Here is an 18,423-nt window from a genome sequence, read left to right as displayed (position 1 = left end):
TGGCATTATTATTTTAATTACTTCGTGAATGTTATATTTAAAAATGGAATTAAAGCAGCGTCGTTAACGTGTCTGTTATCTCTTCCCCCCCGCCCCCGATGGCTGCGGTGTCCGTTCAGGCGACAGAGCTCAGCCCTCGCCTTTCAGGGCCGCCTTCGCCCTTCCCGCCTCCGCTCCCTCCGCAACCCCGAGCAGCCACAAGCGGCGGCAGGGCGCGGGCCGGCCCGCCCGCCGCGGCCGTTGGGGGCGGCGCGAGGCGGCCGTTGGGGGCGGGCGCTTCCGGCGCGCGGCGAGGCCCGGCCCGCCGCCTTTCCGGCGGCACCATGGCGGCCGGCGTGGAGCTGGGCTTCGCGGCGGCGGCGGGGCCGGAGGGCGCCTGGCGGCTGCGCAGCGCCTACTTCCCCAGCAAGGTCGGCGGGCGGCCGGCGTGGCTGGGCGAGGCCGGGCTGCCGGGCCCCGCCGCCCTGCGCTGCGGCCGCTGCCAGCAGCCCTGCGCCTTCCTGCTCCAGCTGTACGCGCCGCTGCCCGACCGCCCCGACGCCTTCCACCGCACCCTCTTCGTCTTCGCCTGCCGCGGCGCCGCCTGCTACCGCCTGCCGGGCCCGCGGGGGCCCCTCTGCGGTGAGGCGGGGGGCGGCGAGCGAGGAGGGGGCGAGGGCCGCCGCCCGCCGCCCCGCTGACCGCCGCCTCTCGCCCGCAGTGTTCCGGAACCAGCTGCCGCGGCGGAACGACACCTACCCCGAGGAGCCGCCCCCCGAGGAGCCGCCGCCGGGCCCTGCCGCCGCGCCCCCCCGCCGGCTCCGCGGCGGCGCCGCTCTCTGCCGCGTCTGCGGCTGCCTGGGGCCCCGCGCCTGCGGGCGCTGCCGCCGCGCCGCCTACTGCGGCCCCGAGCACCAGGCGCTGGACTGGCGGCGGGGGCACCGGCGGTCCTGCGGGCAGCACGCCGCCGGAGGTGGGTCTCGGGCGGGGCGGGGGCGGGGGCGGGGGCCGGGGCCGGGGCCGGGGCCGGGGCCGCTGCCAGCCTGCCGGCGGCTCCGTCGCTGCTGCGCTGCAGCGGCCCGCGCGCTGATGGCGCGGTGCTCGCCGAGAAACGTTGCCGTCGCAAAGCCGGCGGTCCCGCCGCTGCGCGCCGGACCTGCGCTAGCAATAGTGAGGTAAGGGCCTGCAGAGGAGAGAGGACAGACGGTCGTGTCTTGCGCCTTGGTTTGTGGGGAAACCATCGGTAGTTCTTTCAGATGCTTTTCTTTCTCTTAGATGTGACCTAATGTGACGTAAGAATGTGGGATTTGCGTTGTTCCTGGAAGGCTAACACATTTAAGGCGTGCCTTTGGTCTCCTTCAAAGACCTCTTTCTGTCCGCCTTGCGTCGTAAAAAGCTGAAAGGGTGTAGGCCAATTTTTTCCCTTTGCAGGCTGCTTTTAGATGGCTTATGAATAAGTTGCAAAGGACCGTACAAAGGCGATGCCTTCGCAGGATACTGTGAAGGTCAGCAGATGAAAAGAGTACTTTCCACGAGTGTGCTACTTTAGAGACCCTTTTCTTAAACCATCCCCTCTCCTGCTCTCGTCTTGTTCGTACGCTTGTTTGTTTGCTGGTTGTTAAAGGGACAAGTACAGAGTATTTCAAGTGTTTTTTTAGTCTTCAGAAGTATCACATTAATAATGGTGCGAGGAAACGTGGTGTCTGTGATGTATCTCCCCTCATACGGTGTGGGATGCTAGTCCCAAAAACATTGATTGCAGGCAGTGAAAATAAGGCGGAAAGTTAAAAGTTGATTTGTGCAAATCAAGTTATGAGTCAGATGTTTGAAACATTCATTTGAAACAGTGAAAACCTGAAACGTACTAGTATGTAGTTAATACCGTCGATAGAGACGGAGTACTTGATGCGTTTGTGGAAACTTTGCCTACTGACAACACGCAAAGGAAAAATAAGAAAAAATGGTATGGCCTCAGGGCACCTGATGCACGCTTGACTTGCGTGCCTACGCTAGTCAGAATGAGATACGCACAGAGCTGTCAGACTGCAGGTTTGGGGTTTTAAAATGCAGCTGCTAACACTGCTTAGTCTGCCTTCCGTGTCTAATGGATTTACAAGGATTCAAAGCAACGCATCACCTATTGTAGTTTTCTACTGTCCTTAATATAAAACCTTCCTTCTCTTTAAATCAGGTCTAGCAGTGAGGTAGATCACTCTTGCTCATGCAATGTTTGTGCTGTATTTTTGCTATGTAGTTTGCTGTGCAGCTCTTGGGGAGAAGGACGCGTAATACGGGATGACGTTGTGAAGTGGTATCTGTTTTCTGTTTTGTAGATGACTCGGCGGATGCGATTCCAGAGCATAACGAGTTCCTTTTTCCAGAATATGAAATTTTGATAGAACCTGAGGAACCAGAGTTCCCTGCTGACAGCAGTGTAGATCCCGATGATGAACAAGGAGCTGCAGATACATCAAAGGACCCAAAAGAACAAGAGGAACTCAGAGCTACAGGCAGTGCAGGTAAGAAGTAAGATGCTGTCTGTAATTCTTCCTAATGAAGCCTGTTAATACAGGCGTAAAATTTACAGGCGTAAAAAGGTGTAATCACCTTTAAAATATAAAATACGGTGATTTTTAAGTGTTCATTATTAACTACTGGTGACAAAAGGCTAAATCTACAGTCCTTTGTGATGCAAGTTTTTTGTATACATCTCGTAATACAAGTTGCTTTTAGGGGAGAGACTTACTAAGCCCCAGCCCCGGGAGCTGCTGAAGTGGCTGTTGCTGTGGGTAGCTGGGAATTACACTGTGTCCCTTTGTGCTTCCCGCAGGTAAGGAACGACTCCAGTGAGAAAAACAGGGCCCTGAGCATCTGCTGCTGGACACTGTTGGAATCAGGAGATTGAGTTAGATGGTCTTGGCTTGACTTGGTTCAGTCCATTTTAATTTATGGAAAATAATGAAATCTCATTGTCTGTGCTGGAAGAAAACTGTTCTGAGACTATTTTAATTAACCTTGAATTAAGCAATTGAAGCGCAGCCCCCTTTCCTCAAAAAATTCACTATGTGTTTGCAGCTCACCACAGCGGCTTTGCACATGTCTAGGGTGGAGAGCTTGTGGTGGTACAGGGGAAGGCTGCTGGGTTCCCAGCTGTCCCTTACTGTCGTCTAAAGCTGTCTCAAGACTGCTCGGTGCCCCACGTTGATGTGAACGTGGGAGTGTAACAGATACACTCTTCAGTGCAAGAATCTGAAGTCTGGCTCATGCACGGTACGGGTGGCCTTTTCCAGATGTCACATTCTGAAGGTTCAGCAGTCTCAGCAATACCCGCTGGGAGCCATAAACTTTGGTAGATTAACTCCTTCCCTTTCCAGCATTCTGCTACCGACATCTGTGTTTAAAATGCAACTAAAACTAGTAAACGGATCTGTGTGTGACTGAATCTTAGTATGTCACAAAAAGAAATGAAAAAGTCTTAGTGATTTACTCTGGGAATGATTCTTGAGAGCAAAATGCACTTGCAGGTACAATATTGTTTTTAATTTTTGGCTGCATTAGCCAAATTACCTTCATAACTATGTTTTGTCTTTGCATGACATTAGCCCATAACCTTTGGGCGTTTTTTTTCTTGCTTAGGTGAAGCATTTCAATCCTTAGATGAAGAGACATTGGAAGCAATGGCAAAACATGAGACTGAAGAAGACAAGATCTTCCAGATGTTTAAAGAGCGAGTAGCTGCCGAACCAGAGCAGGTCAGAAGCTGGGGCAGCTTTAGAACTTACAGGTTCTGGCACACCATCCTGCTGCACCTGCAGTGTTTCACTGCCTTTCATACCTACAGTTAGAAATGGTGATGGGGATGCTTCTTCATCCTCCACACACCTTAACCAACATACCCTAATCTTCCTTAGGTGCAGAACTTGATTCATGCTGAAGTAAGAATTTAGCACCTGCTCATCTATCTCAAACAGAAATTGGTCAAGATGAGAAGGCGCAGGGGTGCTGAAGCTATGGTGGGGGGAGGACCTGCCATCCTGTGAAGTGGTTCTAGCCAAAGGAGGTGGTGAACCATCGCTCTCTTCCCCAGCCTTTGGCCTTGTTGGCTTTCCTTCTCAGCAGAACCAAAACTTCAGAGAGGAGCTCTGTCACAGTCAACAACTGCATGGGGGGGTGTTGATTTGGCTTTTTTTAAGGTTGAAGAAATTAGTGATGGCTTTAAAATTTCAACTATTTAAAACAGAAATTTCCCCCCATGCTATTTCTTGCTAACACAAGAGGCTGAAAAAAGCCACATTGTCAAACAAAAACATGGTTCCTGGTTCCATTCAGAGGAAACACAGGCCTAAATCCATGAAAGTGGTGGAGGAAAAAGAAATACTCTCCATGTTTTACCTCATAGCTGAGTGGTGAGGGTGCACATCCAGAAAGTAGGAGACTTTGAGTCTGTTCCCTCCTCTGTTTGGGGTAGGTGCATCACCTCCCTCTCTGACCATCCCCGTACTGACTGATCCGCATAGGAGTCCTCTTGTTGATAATGCCTGATTTGCTATTTAGATAGTAACAAAACAACAAAGGATATGAATGACTGAAAATACCTCCTTCTTGGACATTAGGACAGTCCCCTTGCATTTAGACGCAGAACTGCAAACAGAAAGAGCTGGGTTGCATTCCTGACTTTTCTGTACACTTCTACCCGCTGATCTATCAATCTGCTGTCCCTCCATCTCAAGGCTATAAAATACCTGACCTAGCATTTCTGGGTCTCTTAATTATAGAGAAATCAAATCATTGCGGTTTATCCCCAGATCGCTGAAAAAATGCTGTATGAATACTTGCATGATTCACATAGTTAACAAAACTTACATAAAGAACCTGTCTTATTTAGAATACCGCATTTGCAGCTGACAGACTTCGCCATGGGTATTACTTAAAGGAACTGACCTTTTTCTGCACCATCTTAACCACTTTGTCTATGTCAGTAAATACCAATTTTATACCAAGATGAAAAGACAATCTCGAGAACTTAAACTTCTGCTCTATTTCAGATTATTAGATACTGCAGAGGAGGAGAAGGCCCAGTCTGGGTATCAGGTGAAAATATTCCTGAAGAAAAAGATATCCCAAATTGTTTATGTGGTGCCAAAAGGATTTTTGAATTCCAGGTATGTAAATTCATTTAAAGATAATATAGGTAATGCAGTTCAGACTTAACAGGCTCAAATTGTATAGGTGTTGGCTTGTAATTAGACCAAGGTGGTTGAAGTTGCTACAAAGTAACTACGCTAAATTGTACAGAGCCCTTATTTACTATTGTAACTGCTTTTTCCTATAAGACTTTCACATACAGAAGGTAGGTTCCCATCTGATAATTTGCACCATCCATAAAATGGTGCACTTGTGAATATGGAACCATCTCTTAAGTAACAGGAGTCTGGTATTGTATATTAAAAAAAAAAAGCCTTTATGATGTGAATTGGAAATATGTCTGGCTGGAAGTATTCAGCTGTAGAATTGTGAATGCTAGAAGCATATGTATGGTGAATACACTTAATGTCATGCAAAGACAAAACATAGTTATGAAGGTAATTTCAAATGCAAGGAGACTCACAAATCAGGCAACGCTTAGTCAAATAAAACTTCTGTAGATAAAATAAGTAGGGCCATGCCTTTCATTCCCTGTGCATCTACTACACTGTTTTGGGAATTCCAAATTTATTTTATTTGAGCTGCTGTGTTACTTAGTAGCTTTGATTGGGGTTTTGGCAGAAGAGAACATAAATGAAGGCAGGACCCTTCTTTGGGAAGAGATGCAGGGAGAGGGTAGAGAGCTGTGGCCTGCCTCTAAACCTTTGTTTTTCCTTGAAGATTATGCCACAGCTCCTGAACCACCTTCAGGTTGACAGCCTTGGAGAGAGCATTGACTGGGGAACACTGGTGGTGTACACTTGTGCTGACAACTGCGGTGAGGGAAATGAATACCTGGAAGAGTTCATATGGAAACAAGACTTCTCTGCAGGCTCTATTTAACTTCCATCAAGTTACTAAGTTGAGTCATCTAAATAGAATACTTGCCTTTGCAAACAGGTAATTGAACTAAAGTCACTGATAAGTGTGTATCTTGTAACAGTAATAGAACTACTCAAAGTAGACCTTGGCAGCCTCTCTCTTGTGCTCCACAGGAGCTTTTACTTCAACCTGGTAATGAAGCCAGATGCATTTGTTCAGTGAATTTCACTTCAAAGCTCAATTCTGAATGTTTAAATAAAGATGAAATATATTTTCGGATTGGTGAAAGTATCTTTTGTTGGTGACTGAACTTCAAGAACTTAGATTGTTGTCCGTCAGGATATTCTTTGTGCTACTCAAAAATTAACATTAATTCACAGAGAAAAGCAGACTGCTTTTCTGTAATCAAGGTCTGCAGTCAGACCAAGTAAGATCACTTGAGTGCTTATGCTCAGGAGGTGTACAGAAGTCATAGCTAAGACAAAGCTTCATAGGCTTTCACTGTGGAACTTAAATCTGCTTCTCTTTCTCAAAAGGTACACTGAATCTAACTTGGCAGTTGTTACATGTTCTGATTGAGTGGTTATTCAAGATAAAATGCACAAAATTTGTTTTATCTATCTATCTGACTTAAAACTATTAACTGAGTTAAACCATTTCTGCATGGGACTATCTGGTGCAGAACCAGTTTTAACAGAGCCAGCCATACCAGAACACGTTTGTCTTGTTACTTACTGCCTGTAGCAGCAGGTTTTCAAGCTGAGTTGTACCTCAAGTCTGCCATCTTTGGTGAACTTTAAAAGTAATCGCCATCTGCAAGGATTCTTCTGCTATTTGACTGCCATATAGCTGAGGCAAGAGAATAGTGAAACCCATAGTGCTGAATTTACTGTGGTAGTTGCCTAACTACTCCTGTGGCTATAGCTATATTTGCATAAAAGATAAGGCTGCTTTTTTCTTTTGTGTGTGTCTCAGTATAGAATTTACTTCAGTTACGTATTCCCTTATCCTGCTCAACCCATTCATGTCTGCTACCAGTGATTCTGAAGGTGATTTTATGGAAGCCCTAGGCCCACTGTTGGGGTTTTTTGTATTAATTTAGATGTTGGAAATACTCAAATGAGCAGGCAGGGACTGACTTTATGTATAAGCTGTTTGGTCATCACAGAACTTAATTTCTAAAAGGGTAGTTTTAAGCCTTGGTACATGTCACGGAACAGCAAACAGTATCTTAAGTCACTATAGTTCAGCTTGACTGATTTTATTGAAAACCATCCTATAGTTACTTAAGGCTCCAAGTTTTCCTGCAGAGTTAAGAGCTTTGCAGATAAGTTGGTAATAGTTCAGAGTTCTGCAAAAGCATGGACAGTCATACAGTTATGTTCAAGAGCTCTCAGGAATGTTCATTAGCTCACAGCACACAGTGGTGTGGCACTGAAGGCAATGCAGTGTTTGGGTATCTTGAACTTACCCTGGCAAAGCTACATTATTGAACAGCAGCTTTCTGATTTCTAACCCATTATTAAAACTCCTGGAGAAACACTGGTGTACGCCACTACGTGGGGAGTAGAGAAGACTAAGGATTAAGGTCGCGGAGCAGTAGCAAAACCAGCCAAAACTTCATTTTGTCTGGAATGAAACACCAACTTCGTAAATAAAGAGACCATGGTTACTTTGGGGTTAGTTTTAGATAAAAGCTGTTTGAAAGAACGTGCAAGTCATAGAAAGGAGGTTACTATTACTGGAAATTTACTGGAGAAAAAAACGTTTATTTTTAGTTCTCAGCCTGTTAAGCTTCAAGCACAGTTCAGAGGGAAGGTTATGTACATACTGACTCTAGTCGGAAGGGCTTTGACATTTTACAGGAACACTAATATAGTGAGACTGTCAGAGTTGGTAAAATACAAAAGTAGTAATTTAAAGAAATTCTAGAAGCTAAGCAGGGATCTTTTGTTCCAATTCAGTCAAGCGTAGCTATTTAAGGCTTGCATAAATCCCATCTGTTGAACATGAGGCAACACATACTTGAACACAAACTTCTTTAACCAGTCATCTCTTTTGCTTTAACATGCTAGAAATATTCAAGCTAGACGTTGCCAAGGATATGACTGCTGGTAAAACAAGCCAGAGCATTGTTCAGATTCTCTCAAAACGACAAGTCGCTTACAGTAGTGCATGTGCTACTGAAAAATCCAGATTAAATTTTAAAAAAGTTTTCAATGTATTTCACTCTATCAGCTGAGTAATTTTAAAATTCATTAAGACAGTTTCCATAATTGTATAAACAGGGTTTATTGTACATGTGGAGCTGAAGGAGGAAAGAGAAGGAAGGTATATATTATATATATATGTACAGTGAGCCATTTTCATTAATAAATTTATTCTGTCTTGTTTAATACTGGAAAGAGGGAATGTGTCTGGCACCAAAGGAATTTAAAATTGAAAAAATTTAAAAGCTTAAGTTCTGAAAATTATAAAAACTGTGGTCTTATGGAAGGAAGTTAAAACATATATACATGGCAATTTAAGTGGTTTATACACTGAGTGACACAGTTGCATTTGTCTTTTAAACCAACTTATGGATTTTCTATTAAGAGAACTGGCATTAAAACTACTTAAAAGCTAGAATATAAATAAAACTGGGAGGGACTGCTCCAGGAACCACCCAGTAAAGCAACTCACAGTAACTCAGTAGACATAATCAATAATACAGTTCCCCTTGAGCATCAGGGAAGTAGGCACTAACTGGGAAATAGTCCAAGTCCATCTCTTGTTACTGCTGTGCCATACGCAATACCTTTTAACATACAGCCCCGATTTCTCTGAAAGATGTAGAAACTGTTACGTTGTCTTTCTGAATCCCTTTAAAATAGGATAGATGTTTTCAAACGCTTCATAGATTTCCGCTCGTACTTTAGCACCTAGAAAAAGAGAGGGAATTAAGTTAGTTTGTACCTTTCGCCAAATACTTAATTTTAGCTTTTAGAATGTTTATTTGAATGTGACTCCTTGTAAAACCTATGCGTGTCCATAAATCCCTATTGTTATTGTAAAACTTCCACTAGCATCTTCATGCTTATGCTATACTTGCAAATGGGATTTTTCCATACATAATTTCTGCAGGACACCCAACTACGAAGCACAGCCCTGCAGGATGTTTCTGCAGAACGGCCTAACTGGTGGAGCTTTTTTTGAGAACATGAACATCTGGGGAGGAAGGTCTGGCAATGGAGACCACTGAAGAGGCCCACCACTTGCTATATTGCAGGGACATGCTCCTTCTTTTGTCTGCGAGTCTTGTGGTTTTTTTCTCTCTGTACTAAGACTCAGCACGAGGGGAAAAGAAAGGGTGCAGGTGGACTGCCTGAGGTTGAGGAGGTCCTAGAGCTCGGCTATCTCCCCTTCTTTGGCTGCTGCATCAAGGGAGAATGGCAGCAGTCTCCAACCAAGCTGTCAAAGAACAGTTAGCTCAGTCACACACACCCAGCACACAGAAACAGATGTTCAGATTTTGCCAGAAACATTACCTGCACTCTTACAGCTTTTTGGGCACCTGCATACTTGATCAGGATTCATGATCATTGCTCGTATGGATTTAGCCAAACGTGTGGTTTGCCTTGTGTGTTCTCATCCTCAGAATACTGTACTATCTGTTCTTTCTCAGTACTGTCTTCTCTAACAAAAAGCACCTAGCAAAGTACATACCTCTGGTATCATGGTGTATTCTCTGTAACACAGTCTAAATCTAATCTACTGGAGTAAGATACTGTCTTCACTTACCAGTTAAAACCACTTTTCCAGAAACAAAAATAAGGAGAACAATTCTTGGCTTGATCATTCTGTAGATTAAGCCAGGAAACAATTCCGGCTCATAGCTGTAAGAGAAGAGAGTGACAGTGTTTAAACATGCTTGCAGACACATGTTCCAGTCTTTCACCTGCAGGACTGCAGGAATGGGCAGGGCAGATGTAGACCTCACTGAAATTTGGAGAGGAGCAGGGAAGATCACTTTGATGGGTTCATATTGGGCAACCTCAGCTACACCCGAGGCAGAGCAGTGATGGGAACAAAGATGCAGGTTTCCCTCTAGTGCAAGGGAATAACCTAAACAGATCCCACTCTCTAAGCTAGTCAACATGCAGCAAGAATGAAACATAAGCAAGCCTTTTTTTACCTGCTGAACTGCTGGTGTGTGAGTACCAGTCCTTCTAATCTGATGGGAAATTTCACATCACAGCTGCCCACCATGTTCTGAATTTTAAAATCCAAAAATTTTGCAGGAAAACCCAGTTTCTGAACAACTCTTGCATACTTCCTTGCTGCCAGTCTGGATTGTTCCTCACTGAAGTGAGAAAAGGATATCCATATTATTTCCTCAGTTAAGTATTACTTGAAGCAAATAGCATTAAACCACAAATATTTAATTGGGAAAAAAATGTCTGTGTTGAGGGGGAGGGGAAGGTTACATGCAAAATTTGAAAACCAACATTAATAACTAGCACTGGTTTGCATGCTAATTTTGGTACGGGGATCCTGAACGCCATTAATGTTGTACTCACTGTTCATGAGGCAGAAAACAGTATAAATCCACATATTACACACTGTTAAAATTCGACCTGAGTCCCTCTACTGAGACATGAAAGCTGTTATGTAAGTTTTCAGTGTAGAACAACTTTGAACTACTACTGCTAGAAAATGCATATTTCTATAAAAATCTGTAAACTGCCAAAATCCTCTGCGCGATTCAGCCCAGGCATTCAAACCTGGGTTTAACGCAACTACACGGCTTTACACGCTGCTGCAGAACTCAGTTAGCTTCAGTTTTGTGAACAGCTGAGGGTCTGGTTGCTCCTAACACAGAGCAAGACAACTGGAACTTCAAGTGTCACCAGGCAAAGAAAGCGTTTCCTGTACAGCTCTATTCATTCATCTCTGCTTATTCCTTCTGGATTCCTAACAGACTTCTTCAGAGCAGAATCTCTCCTGCCCACTGGAGTTAAGCTTACGTTTAGTTTTCAATTCTTATGCTTCAATGATCATGTTAAGAACAGATCGGACTACAGGGACCAGAGACTTGGGGCTCTTGGCCTGTGATGAATTAAACTATTCAAAAATCATTCTTCCTCTGCCGCTGCCCGTACAGTTTAAGGAGTTCCAGTGCACAGTCACTGAAAATTTTAATTATTAGAAAAAAAAAGATAAATGCAAAGCCAAGAAAGTGAATATAATAACCTCTGCAGACCACGTTATCAGACTGTACGAAAGAGCTTCAGAAACAGAACTGCCATTTCCCCTTTTGTAGGCAAGTCCTTTCAGTCATGAAAAGGCATTTTGTGAAGAAACGCATATTAGTCTATTTGAAATAATTGGGAAGTAAGCTTAGTTGTACCTGTACAACTTTGTTGTATATATACAAATACTGTATAGAAATAATAGTACTTCTAAAGCATCACTGCGCACGAGAAAAGACAGCCCGAATTAGTTGCTTGTAATGCCAAAAGATACCTTTTCGCTCCTGTGCACACCATTTTTCCCGAGCTGAATATAAGTGCAGTAGTACGTGGTTCTCTTATTCTCATAATAACAGCAGCAAAACGCTGAAATGTGAGCGTTGAGACTATTAGTGATATATTGCTGTAATCATTACATTAAAACCAAATTTGCATAATCTAAGTAGCAATTTACACTGTATTGCAAAGAAATACTAAGTTCAAACATAGTTATGGATCAGTCAAAATGTACTTGAAATGCTTAAACCATAAGTAGCTTCAAACACACACACTGAAGTAGAGTCAGACAGGAAGGATATTTACCATTGCATTCCTATTTTACTAAGCTCATCTCTCATTACTGTATATGCAAGCATATTATTAATGCTACATTTGCAACAGAGCAATAGAGACAATCTTAAAAATAAATAAATTAAAAAATTTCTTCCACATCTTGAAATTTGATCTGTTATAAGCAGGATGGAAGACTGACTATCTGCAAATATTTTATATTCTGTTTTGTTTCTGTGTCTTAAAAAATTGGATGGTGTTAGAATACCAGCAAACAGAACAGCTGGAGATCAAAGTTCTATGCAAACAGAAGCCACCTCAACTACCACAGCAGAACACAGCAGCCGGTTAGCTCTAGCTTTTAATTCTAAGTACTGTAACATCTCTGCCTGCATTTCCAAATATTCTTAAACTCTTTAAAGCAAGAGATACTGGAAACTGATGTGGGCACACACACACACAAACAAACCCCTGTTTGCTTGTTATATTTAATTTGGACCCGCTCACCATGCAGTCCCATAAACTGTTCTGCTGACATAACCAAGGCGGTAGCGTCGGTTACCTAACAGCACGTTTGTCAAACTATGGCTTAAATAATACAGCCAAGCAATATCTTTCGTTGATAGCTGAATGTACTGACTAAAAGTCAGGAGTGTGTTACATAACCCTTCTTTCTCTCTGCTGTAGAAAACAGCATTTCATATTGATTCTTCTAGCCTACAAGTTTTACACAGCCACCTACCCCTACCTTAAGACTTACCATAGCATGCTCAAATTTTTGCTGCACTAATATCTTACTCACATGCAATTATGTAACAGCATCACTGATATAAACTTACAGTAACAGTTATTTATCACATATGCCTGCATGCGTGCTTTAATCTTTGAGAGCAGAGTTCAGGTAAACTGTAGGAAAATCCCAAATACTAAAAAAAAAAACAAAAAAAAACCCCACACCCCAGGAAAACTGAAGCCTTCCCAAGGCAAGTCAATTCAACTACACAACATCTAAACTTTTATTAGAAATAGTGCCCAGCTACTGCGGTTGCAAAGATAACATTTCCAAGAGGAGCCACCTGAAAGAAAAATGAAGTGACATAATTTTCTTGATTCAACACTCCAGGTCCTCTGCTGTTGTTCAAAGTTTCCCGAGCTAAAAAAATACCACAGTTTGAGAGACTGCTATTTAGAAGCAGCGGGCAACTTAGAAGTTGACATGCAAAAAAATCAATTTCATTTTGCTGTTCCACCAAACCTAGCCATTGCGAGCAAGGAGATGGTAGGAGTACTGGGGGCAACATGAAGGAACAGAGCTCAGAGGGGAAGCAAAACTGTAAAAAACAAGTGACTGCACTGCAACTGCAAGAATTCCAGGGGAGCAGCCAGGTGGAGGAAGGCACGGCATATACACAACAACCGTGGCTCTGGCAGGAGCCCAGGAGTTGAATTCTGCCTTCCTTTCTCCTTGTTGGGAGACAGGGAACAAGAGTTGATCAGACATTTCACAGTAATATGAAAAAGGAACTTTCTGAGCACTACGAACAAACATGCCCACATGAATGGTGTGGGCAGCAGAGGCCAGCTCTACAACAAACAACTGCCAGTGTATTACACTGTTGGTTAGGTTCTTCCTAAATCTACCAAATTACAACCTGGTGTAAAACACAGCTACATCAGTATAAAAATCCTTTTTACTAGTTTGACTGAGTGTTCTAAGTTTATTAAAGATTTCTTTAACTACCGTATAAAACTGCATCTATAATAGGAAGGTTTTTCAATCTTTTTCAGCAAACTATAGCCACAACCTGTGCCTCGGACATATCTGTTACAGGAAGAACTCCAATACATTTCTCTTACCTTGGGATTATATTCAGCATTTCGGGCACGAAGCGCAATAGTTTTTAGGTCAAGTTTGCAACCAAGATTCACCGTGGACACAATATTCCTGAAGATAGTTCAGAGAAATACATTAAAAAGACAGTAAAGAATTCATGAGTCTTCCTCATTTTTAACCATGCTTGATTAATTTTGTTAGGGTTTTTTTGTGTTTTTCTTTTACATTTTTTCTCCAAGTGAGTTTGAATGACATCTTTCCTACTGACAGGAGCACTGAGCAGTGTTTTGGCTCAGGAACCTCCTTTTGTAGGGCAGTAGCTCCTAAGGCATGATTGCTGATTCCTCCTTATCTGCCAGCTATTATGAAAAGTGTCTCATGAGAAGACTCTCTATTTCAGTTTGGCAGGAAAAATTCTTGATGCTGAGAGCCCCCACCGCAATCAGGGAAGCTGCTGGAAACAGGAGAAAATGAGGTAGCAATAGTACCATCTGAAATTTTCCTTGGTATGCCCTTCAAGGAGGAAGAAGAGGTGCCGGAGGTAAACCCATTGCCAGGTGATAGGAAAGCAGGTCTCTAGAAAGCTTAAGAGAAGTTCCTAGATGCAAAATTTCCTTGGAAACTTGTTTTCTGGGAAAACCCTGAAATCTAAAGGTCCTCAATGGGGGGAAAAAAAAAGAAATATGAGGAACTACTCTTTCAGTGCAAAATTAACGTTATCAACCATTTCTCTTTGGGCCTTCCGTAAATTGCTGTACCAGTCTCTTTAAAACTAAAGTTCGGTGAAAATACTTTCATACCTAAACGTAGAACTAGTTCTAGGGTTTTTTTCTCTTATCACAAAGGCAGCTGTAGCCATGAACTAGAAAAGGGAACATGGAATATTAAGTACAACTCAGCTCTAGCTCCTAGACTAGCAACTAGTTTCTTCCCCTTTACCCTTCTAATTCCCTTTCAGCTGTGATAGTTCCTGTATTCTGCTTTAATACCTCACTAACAAAATTCTGCGCACAGTGAAGTGGAGCTGCTTGCAAAGTGGAGCTATTTGCTTTTCTGTGAACAGGTCACAAGTATCCAGTAAATTACAAATGAGAATATGTTTCAAGGTATACATATTTTGAAATACCAGATTATCAACCCAGACTACTTTGTAGCTAAAGCATGATGAACTCTTAAAGTGCCTGGAGTTAAAAGTTGCAATGGTGCTAAATGAAGACATATATAACATCCTCCACTGGTATGCTTAAAAGATGTATGGTTGACAAGTCACTAAGAAAATGTTTATATTACTAAGTGATTTAGTAACGAAGCTAAGCTAAAAATAAAAGCAAAAATTACTCGTATCACTAGAGGAGACCCATAAATTCTCAGGACCTCCCTTCCCACCAAAATGCAGTACCCGATTCCTGATGTGGCTTTGGTCCTAAGCCTTTAAAGGGCTACCTGAGAAAGGACATGCTGCACTAACACATAGGACACTCACTGTAGCTGCGGCACTATCCCAGAGCTCTCAGACGCTGGTGTTGCAGGAGTTATCGGAGTCATCGGAGTCATTGGAGAGGGGTATAGAGGTGTGGTTCCCGGTAAAGGGGCTGTGGTAAGAGTCTGTGAGTGGAAGAGCTGGGGAGTTTGACCAGATGTTCCCTGCGTTGCTTGCTGCGATGTAGATTGCTGCGCTGCTTGCTGCTGCTGCTGCTGCCGCTGCTGTTCTTCTAGGATGGACAGACTGTTGGTGCTCTGGACCGGCTGTGGTGTCAGTCCTGTGCCATATGGCATCATTGGGCTAAAAATTGGAATTCCTGGAGTCATTGCACCCTACAAAAGAAAGCATGAAACAGAAACCACGGATCCTGTTGACACCATTTTGTTTCTAAGAGAAAAAGTTTTCAGGAGGAGTCTAAAAATAAATCGGCATACCTGCAAACCTAAGGCATATACTAGTAACTCGCTAAAAACAGAAAGCCCTTGGAAATGCAGTTCTTCTATAGAATAAAACATTACCTCTAGGGATCTACCAGTTCCAGCATTGCTCATCTCCAGCCAGTGATGCTGATATGCTTCTCAAACTACCTTGCAAGCATGTTTCAACTTTGACCCACAATTTAACTTGCAATTGTTTAAACAAAGACTGTGCCCATGGTACCAAATGCATTCATAGCACAGTGACAGTCCATTATGTACAAGTTAGTTTAAAGGGCAACCACCAAAATTAAATTAATATTTCCGACTTCTCGGTCATGTTTCAACTTAACAGAATCCCATGTATCTGCATGTTTCTTATACCTCTGGATATACAAATTGATGGTTTTAAGATTCTGCTTTATACTAGTATTATTCTATACCTAGCAGAATTTTTCAGATCTGCAAACAAAAAACCTGAAGTTACATGCAAGAAACTGAAAACACTTTCACAAAGAAATTCAGATCACAGTTGCATATTAAATCATTTAATTAAATCATTTAATGATTTGTTTTTACCTGAGGGGAGGCTAAGCCTTGAGCGTAGGGTGGCAAGCTGTTGTTCTGATCCATGATTCCAGTTATTTCTTTGGTGAGGCCAGAAGTATTTCCTTCAATTAATTGAAATTAACTTCAAACCCTAGAGGGTTTTTAAGCCTTTAAAACATTCCAGCACAGTAGCTTTTTAAGCCAAGCTGAAAGCGTTAGGAAAACATCAGCTCCAGAGAAATGTGTGTTATGAGTCTAAAATACTAATCAAAGCCTGAAAAGAGAAAAAGTAGTATCTTGAGAATAATATTTAAACACAAAACCAAAAGCAAACCTATCAGCTGCTGAGTTAGATAAGAGACACCCACGTACAAATATATATAAAAACATTCACACACACAGGCGCGCGCACACACGCGCAATCCATAAAAATAACCTTTTTCAGGCACACTCTGTAGAACCTTTGCAGCATGCTTCTGTTGGAATCCCTGGCAGGTAACCTGACTCACACGAGCAGGCCTCTGTCTAACCGACCCCCCCTGCACAAACGACTCGGGCTGTTAATGCTCATTCTACTCCAAGCTTTGCTTTAGCTGAAAAAGCACTGATTTTTTGAGAATTGAATTCCACTGACTACTAACCAACAAGCTTACTGACACATTGCCTGTAAGTCTCTTCCTGGCCATTTTAAGGCTTGGGCTTCCAAAAATATTTCTTCTTCTATGGGAAAAGTATTGCTGGTCAAATCAGATCTAGGTAACCCTCTTCCATCCACTTCCATAAAATAAAGCACTAACACATTTCAAACAACAATGACACGCGCTTTATGAGAAAAAAAGAAATATGTGAAAGTCAATTTCAGGTACACAAATGAAATGTATGCATGATTTTTTTTTTTTAACTATACCTCTGTTGCTGTGTTCTGGAAATAAACAACACAAGTGGAGAATTTAAATATTGCACCTTGATATCAAATATTTTTCCATTAAATTATAGCTTTCTTAACTCGATGCCTATTGCCCAGAAATATTCAAGGTCATTTTTAGGCCAGAGGTAGACCACCTCAGAATCTGAAGAAAGCCTATTCAGCCTTTTTTTAAGGCATGAGAACTCAGAATTACATTAATATTTATACTGCAGCTGAAAAGGCACGCTTTTTTTCCCCATGACCATAAGATAATATTATCTTTACCTTCAACGAAGGCATCAAACAGAGCATCCAGGTTTTACAACCTGGAGACAGGGGTAAATTAGAAGCCTAAACATTACCCCAGAAGAAACAAAGTCAACTCCTCGACAGCCCAGCTGTTTAGTAAGAAGCCTAGATACCAGGCATGCCAGGACCCGCAGCGAGGACACCACCTACGCAGAGGTCCATCCTGTAACCGCCTAACCGTGCCTTGCTCGCAGCTCCACTACAAAGGCTGGGGAACGTTTCTGTCGAGGCAACAGAGCCCAGAGGCCCCCCGGAGAAGGCCCCGGCCCACCCCCCGAGCCCCCTTTCGGGCTCTCTCCCCTAACACACGGCAGCGCTCGGAAAGAGCCAGCTTCGGCACGGGCCCACCCCTCCTGCTTCTCCGCGCCGCCCAGGCCCCCCACCCGCCCGAAGACCGGCCCCAGCAGCGCGCAGCCGCCCCGGCCGGCAGGGCCGCGACACCGCCGCGCCCCCCTTCCGCCCGCCCTCGCACGGGGACGGCGGCGACCGCCGCAGCCACGCCGCTGCCCGCCGCCACCCCGCCCCCGGCGCCAACGGCCGCCGCTCGCCCCCGAGACGCGCCGGAGCCCCGCAAGGCGGGCGGGGGGGACGGCCGCCACCTCGCCACTCCTCGCCGCGGGAGCCCCTCCCCGCTTCCCCCGCCGCTCAGGCCGGCCCGGAGGGCCCCGGCCCTGCAGCGGCGCCGGCGGGGAGGTGCGGAGCGGGTGCGGAGCGAGCCCGGCCCCGCGCACCGCCCCCGCCCTCCGGGCCCGGCCCGGCCCGGCCCGCGCCATCGCGGCCCCGCTGGCGCTGGCACCCGCCGTCCCCTCCCCGGGCAGCGGGGCGTGCGGCGGCCGCGGGGAGGAGTGGGGGGAAAGGCGGGCGCGGCGCGGACGGTACCTGCCGCTGCCGGCGCCACCCCGCCGCTGCCGCACAGCGCCCGCGGGAGCCAAGCTGCGCCCCGCGCCCGCGCCGCCGGCGCGTCCCGAGCGCGTCACTTCCGCCGCGCGCCCGCACCGCCTTCCCCGCCGCCATCTTCAGTGAGGGCGCCGGGGCTGGGCTGCTGAGGCGGCCGCCGGCCTGCCAGCCCAAGGAGCGGCGTCGGCCGGCGCCTTGCCGGGGCGGGCAGCGGCCGTTGCTCCCCAGCAGCGCCCAGCGTTGGCTCGCGTGGCTCCTGCGCC

General features: G+C 44.8%; 2 protein-coding genes across 5 annotated transcripts; one reads left to right on the top strand and one right to left on the bottom strand.

The window, feature by feature from the left end:
- Positions 1 to 83: 83 nt before the first annotated feature.
- On the top strand, positions 84 to 9,770 carry PDCD2 (programmed cell death 2). Of its 3 annotated transcripts, XR_012774762.1 has the most exons (7): positions 84 to 621; positions 701 to 952; positions 2,313 to 2,498; positions 3,616 to 3,731; positions 5,025 to 5,141; positions 5,845 to 6,063; positions 9,109 to 9,770. XR_012774762.1 is itself a non-coding variant. In XM_075495845.1 (6 exons), the coding sequence occupies exons 1-6, from the start codon at positions 99 to 101 to the stop codon at positions 6,004 to 6,006; spliced, it is 1,308 nt and encodes a 435-aa protein (XP_075351960.1). In that variant the 5' UTR covers positions 84 to 98; the 3' UTR covers positions 6,007 to 6,276. The 3 variants fall into 3 exon arrangements, 2 of the variants coding, with proteins under 2 accessions (XP_075351960.1, XP_075351958.1); XM_075495845.1 differs by lacking the exon at positions 9,109 to 9,770 and having other exon boundaries at positions 2,361 to 2,498; positions 5,845 to 6,276; XM_075495843.1 differs by lacking the exon at positions 9,109 to 9,770 and having other exon boundaries at positions 5,845 to 6,275.
- TBP (TATA-box binding protein) lies at positions 8,748 to 18,250 on the bottom strand. Of its 2 annotated transcripts, none has more exons than XM_075495846.1 (8): positions 18,143 to 18,250; positions 16,078 to 16,321; positions 15,083 to 15,414; positions 13,623 to 13,710; positions 11,491 to 11,582; positions 10,160 to 10,327; positions 9,766 to 9,860; positions 8,748 to 8,906 (listed from the first exon to the last, which is right to left on the bottom strand). In XM_075495846.1, exons 2-8 carry the CDS (start codon positions 16,129 to 16,131, stop codon positions 8,827 to 8,829), a joined length of 909 nt encoding a protein of 302 aa, XP_075351961.1. In that variant the 5' UTR covers positions 16,132 to 16,321; positions 18,143 to 18,250; the 3' UTR covers positions 8,748 to 8,826. The 2 variants fall into 2 exon arrangements, with proteins under 2 accessions (XP_075351961.1, XP_075351962.1); XM_075495847.1 differs by lacking the exon at positions 18,143 to 18,250 and adding an exon at positions 16,689 to 16,817.
- Positions 18,251 to 18,423: the final 173 nt, after the last annotated feature.

This window comes from Mycteria americana, chromosome 3 (genome assembly GCF_035582795.1).
Source record: "Mycteria americana isolate JAX WOST 10 ecotype Jacksonville Zoo and Gardens chromosome 3, USCA_MyAme_1.0, whole genome shotgun sequence".
NCBI lineage: Eukaryota > Metazoa > Chordata > Aves > Ciconiiformes > Ciconiidae > Mycteria > Mycteria americana.
Note: the sequence above shows the minus strand (reverse complement) of the source record. Positions and strands in the feature narration are given on the sequence as shown.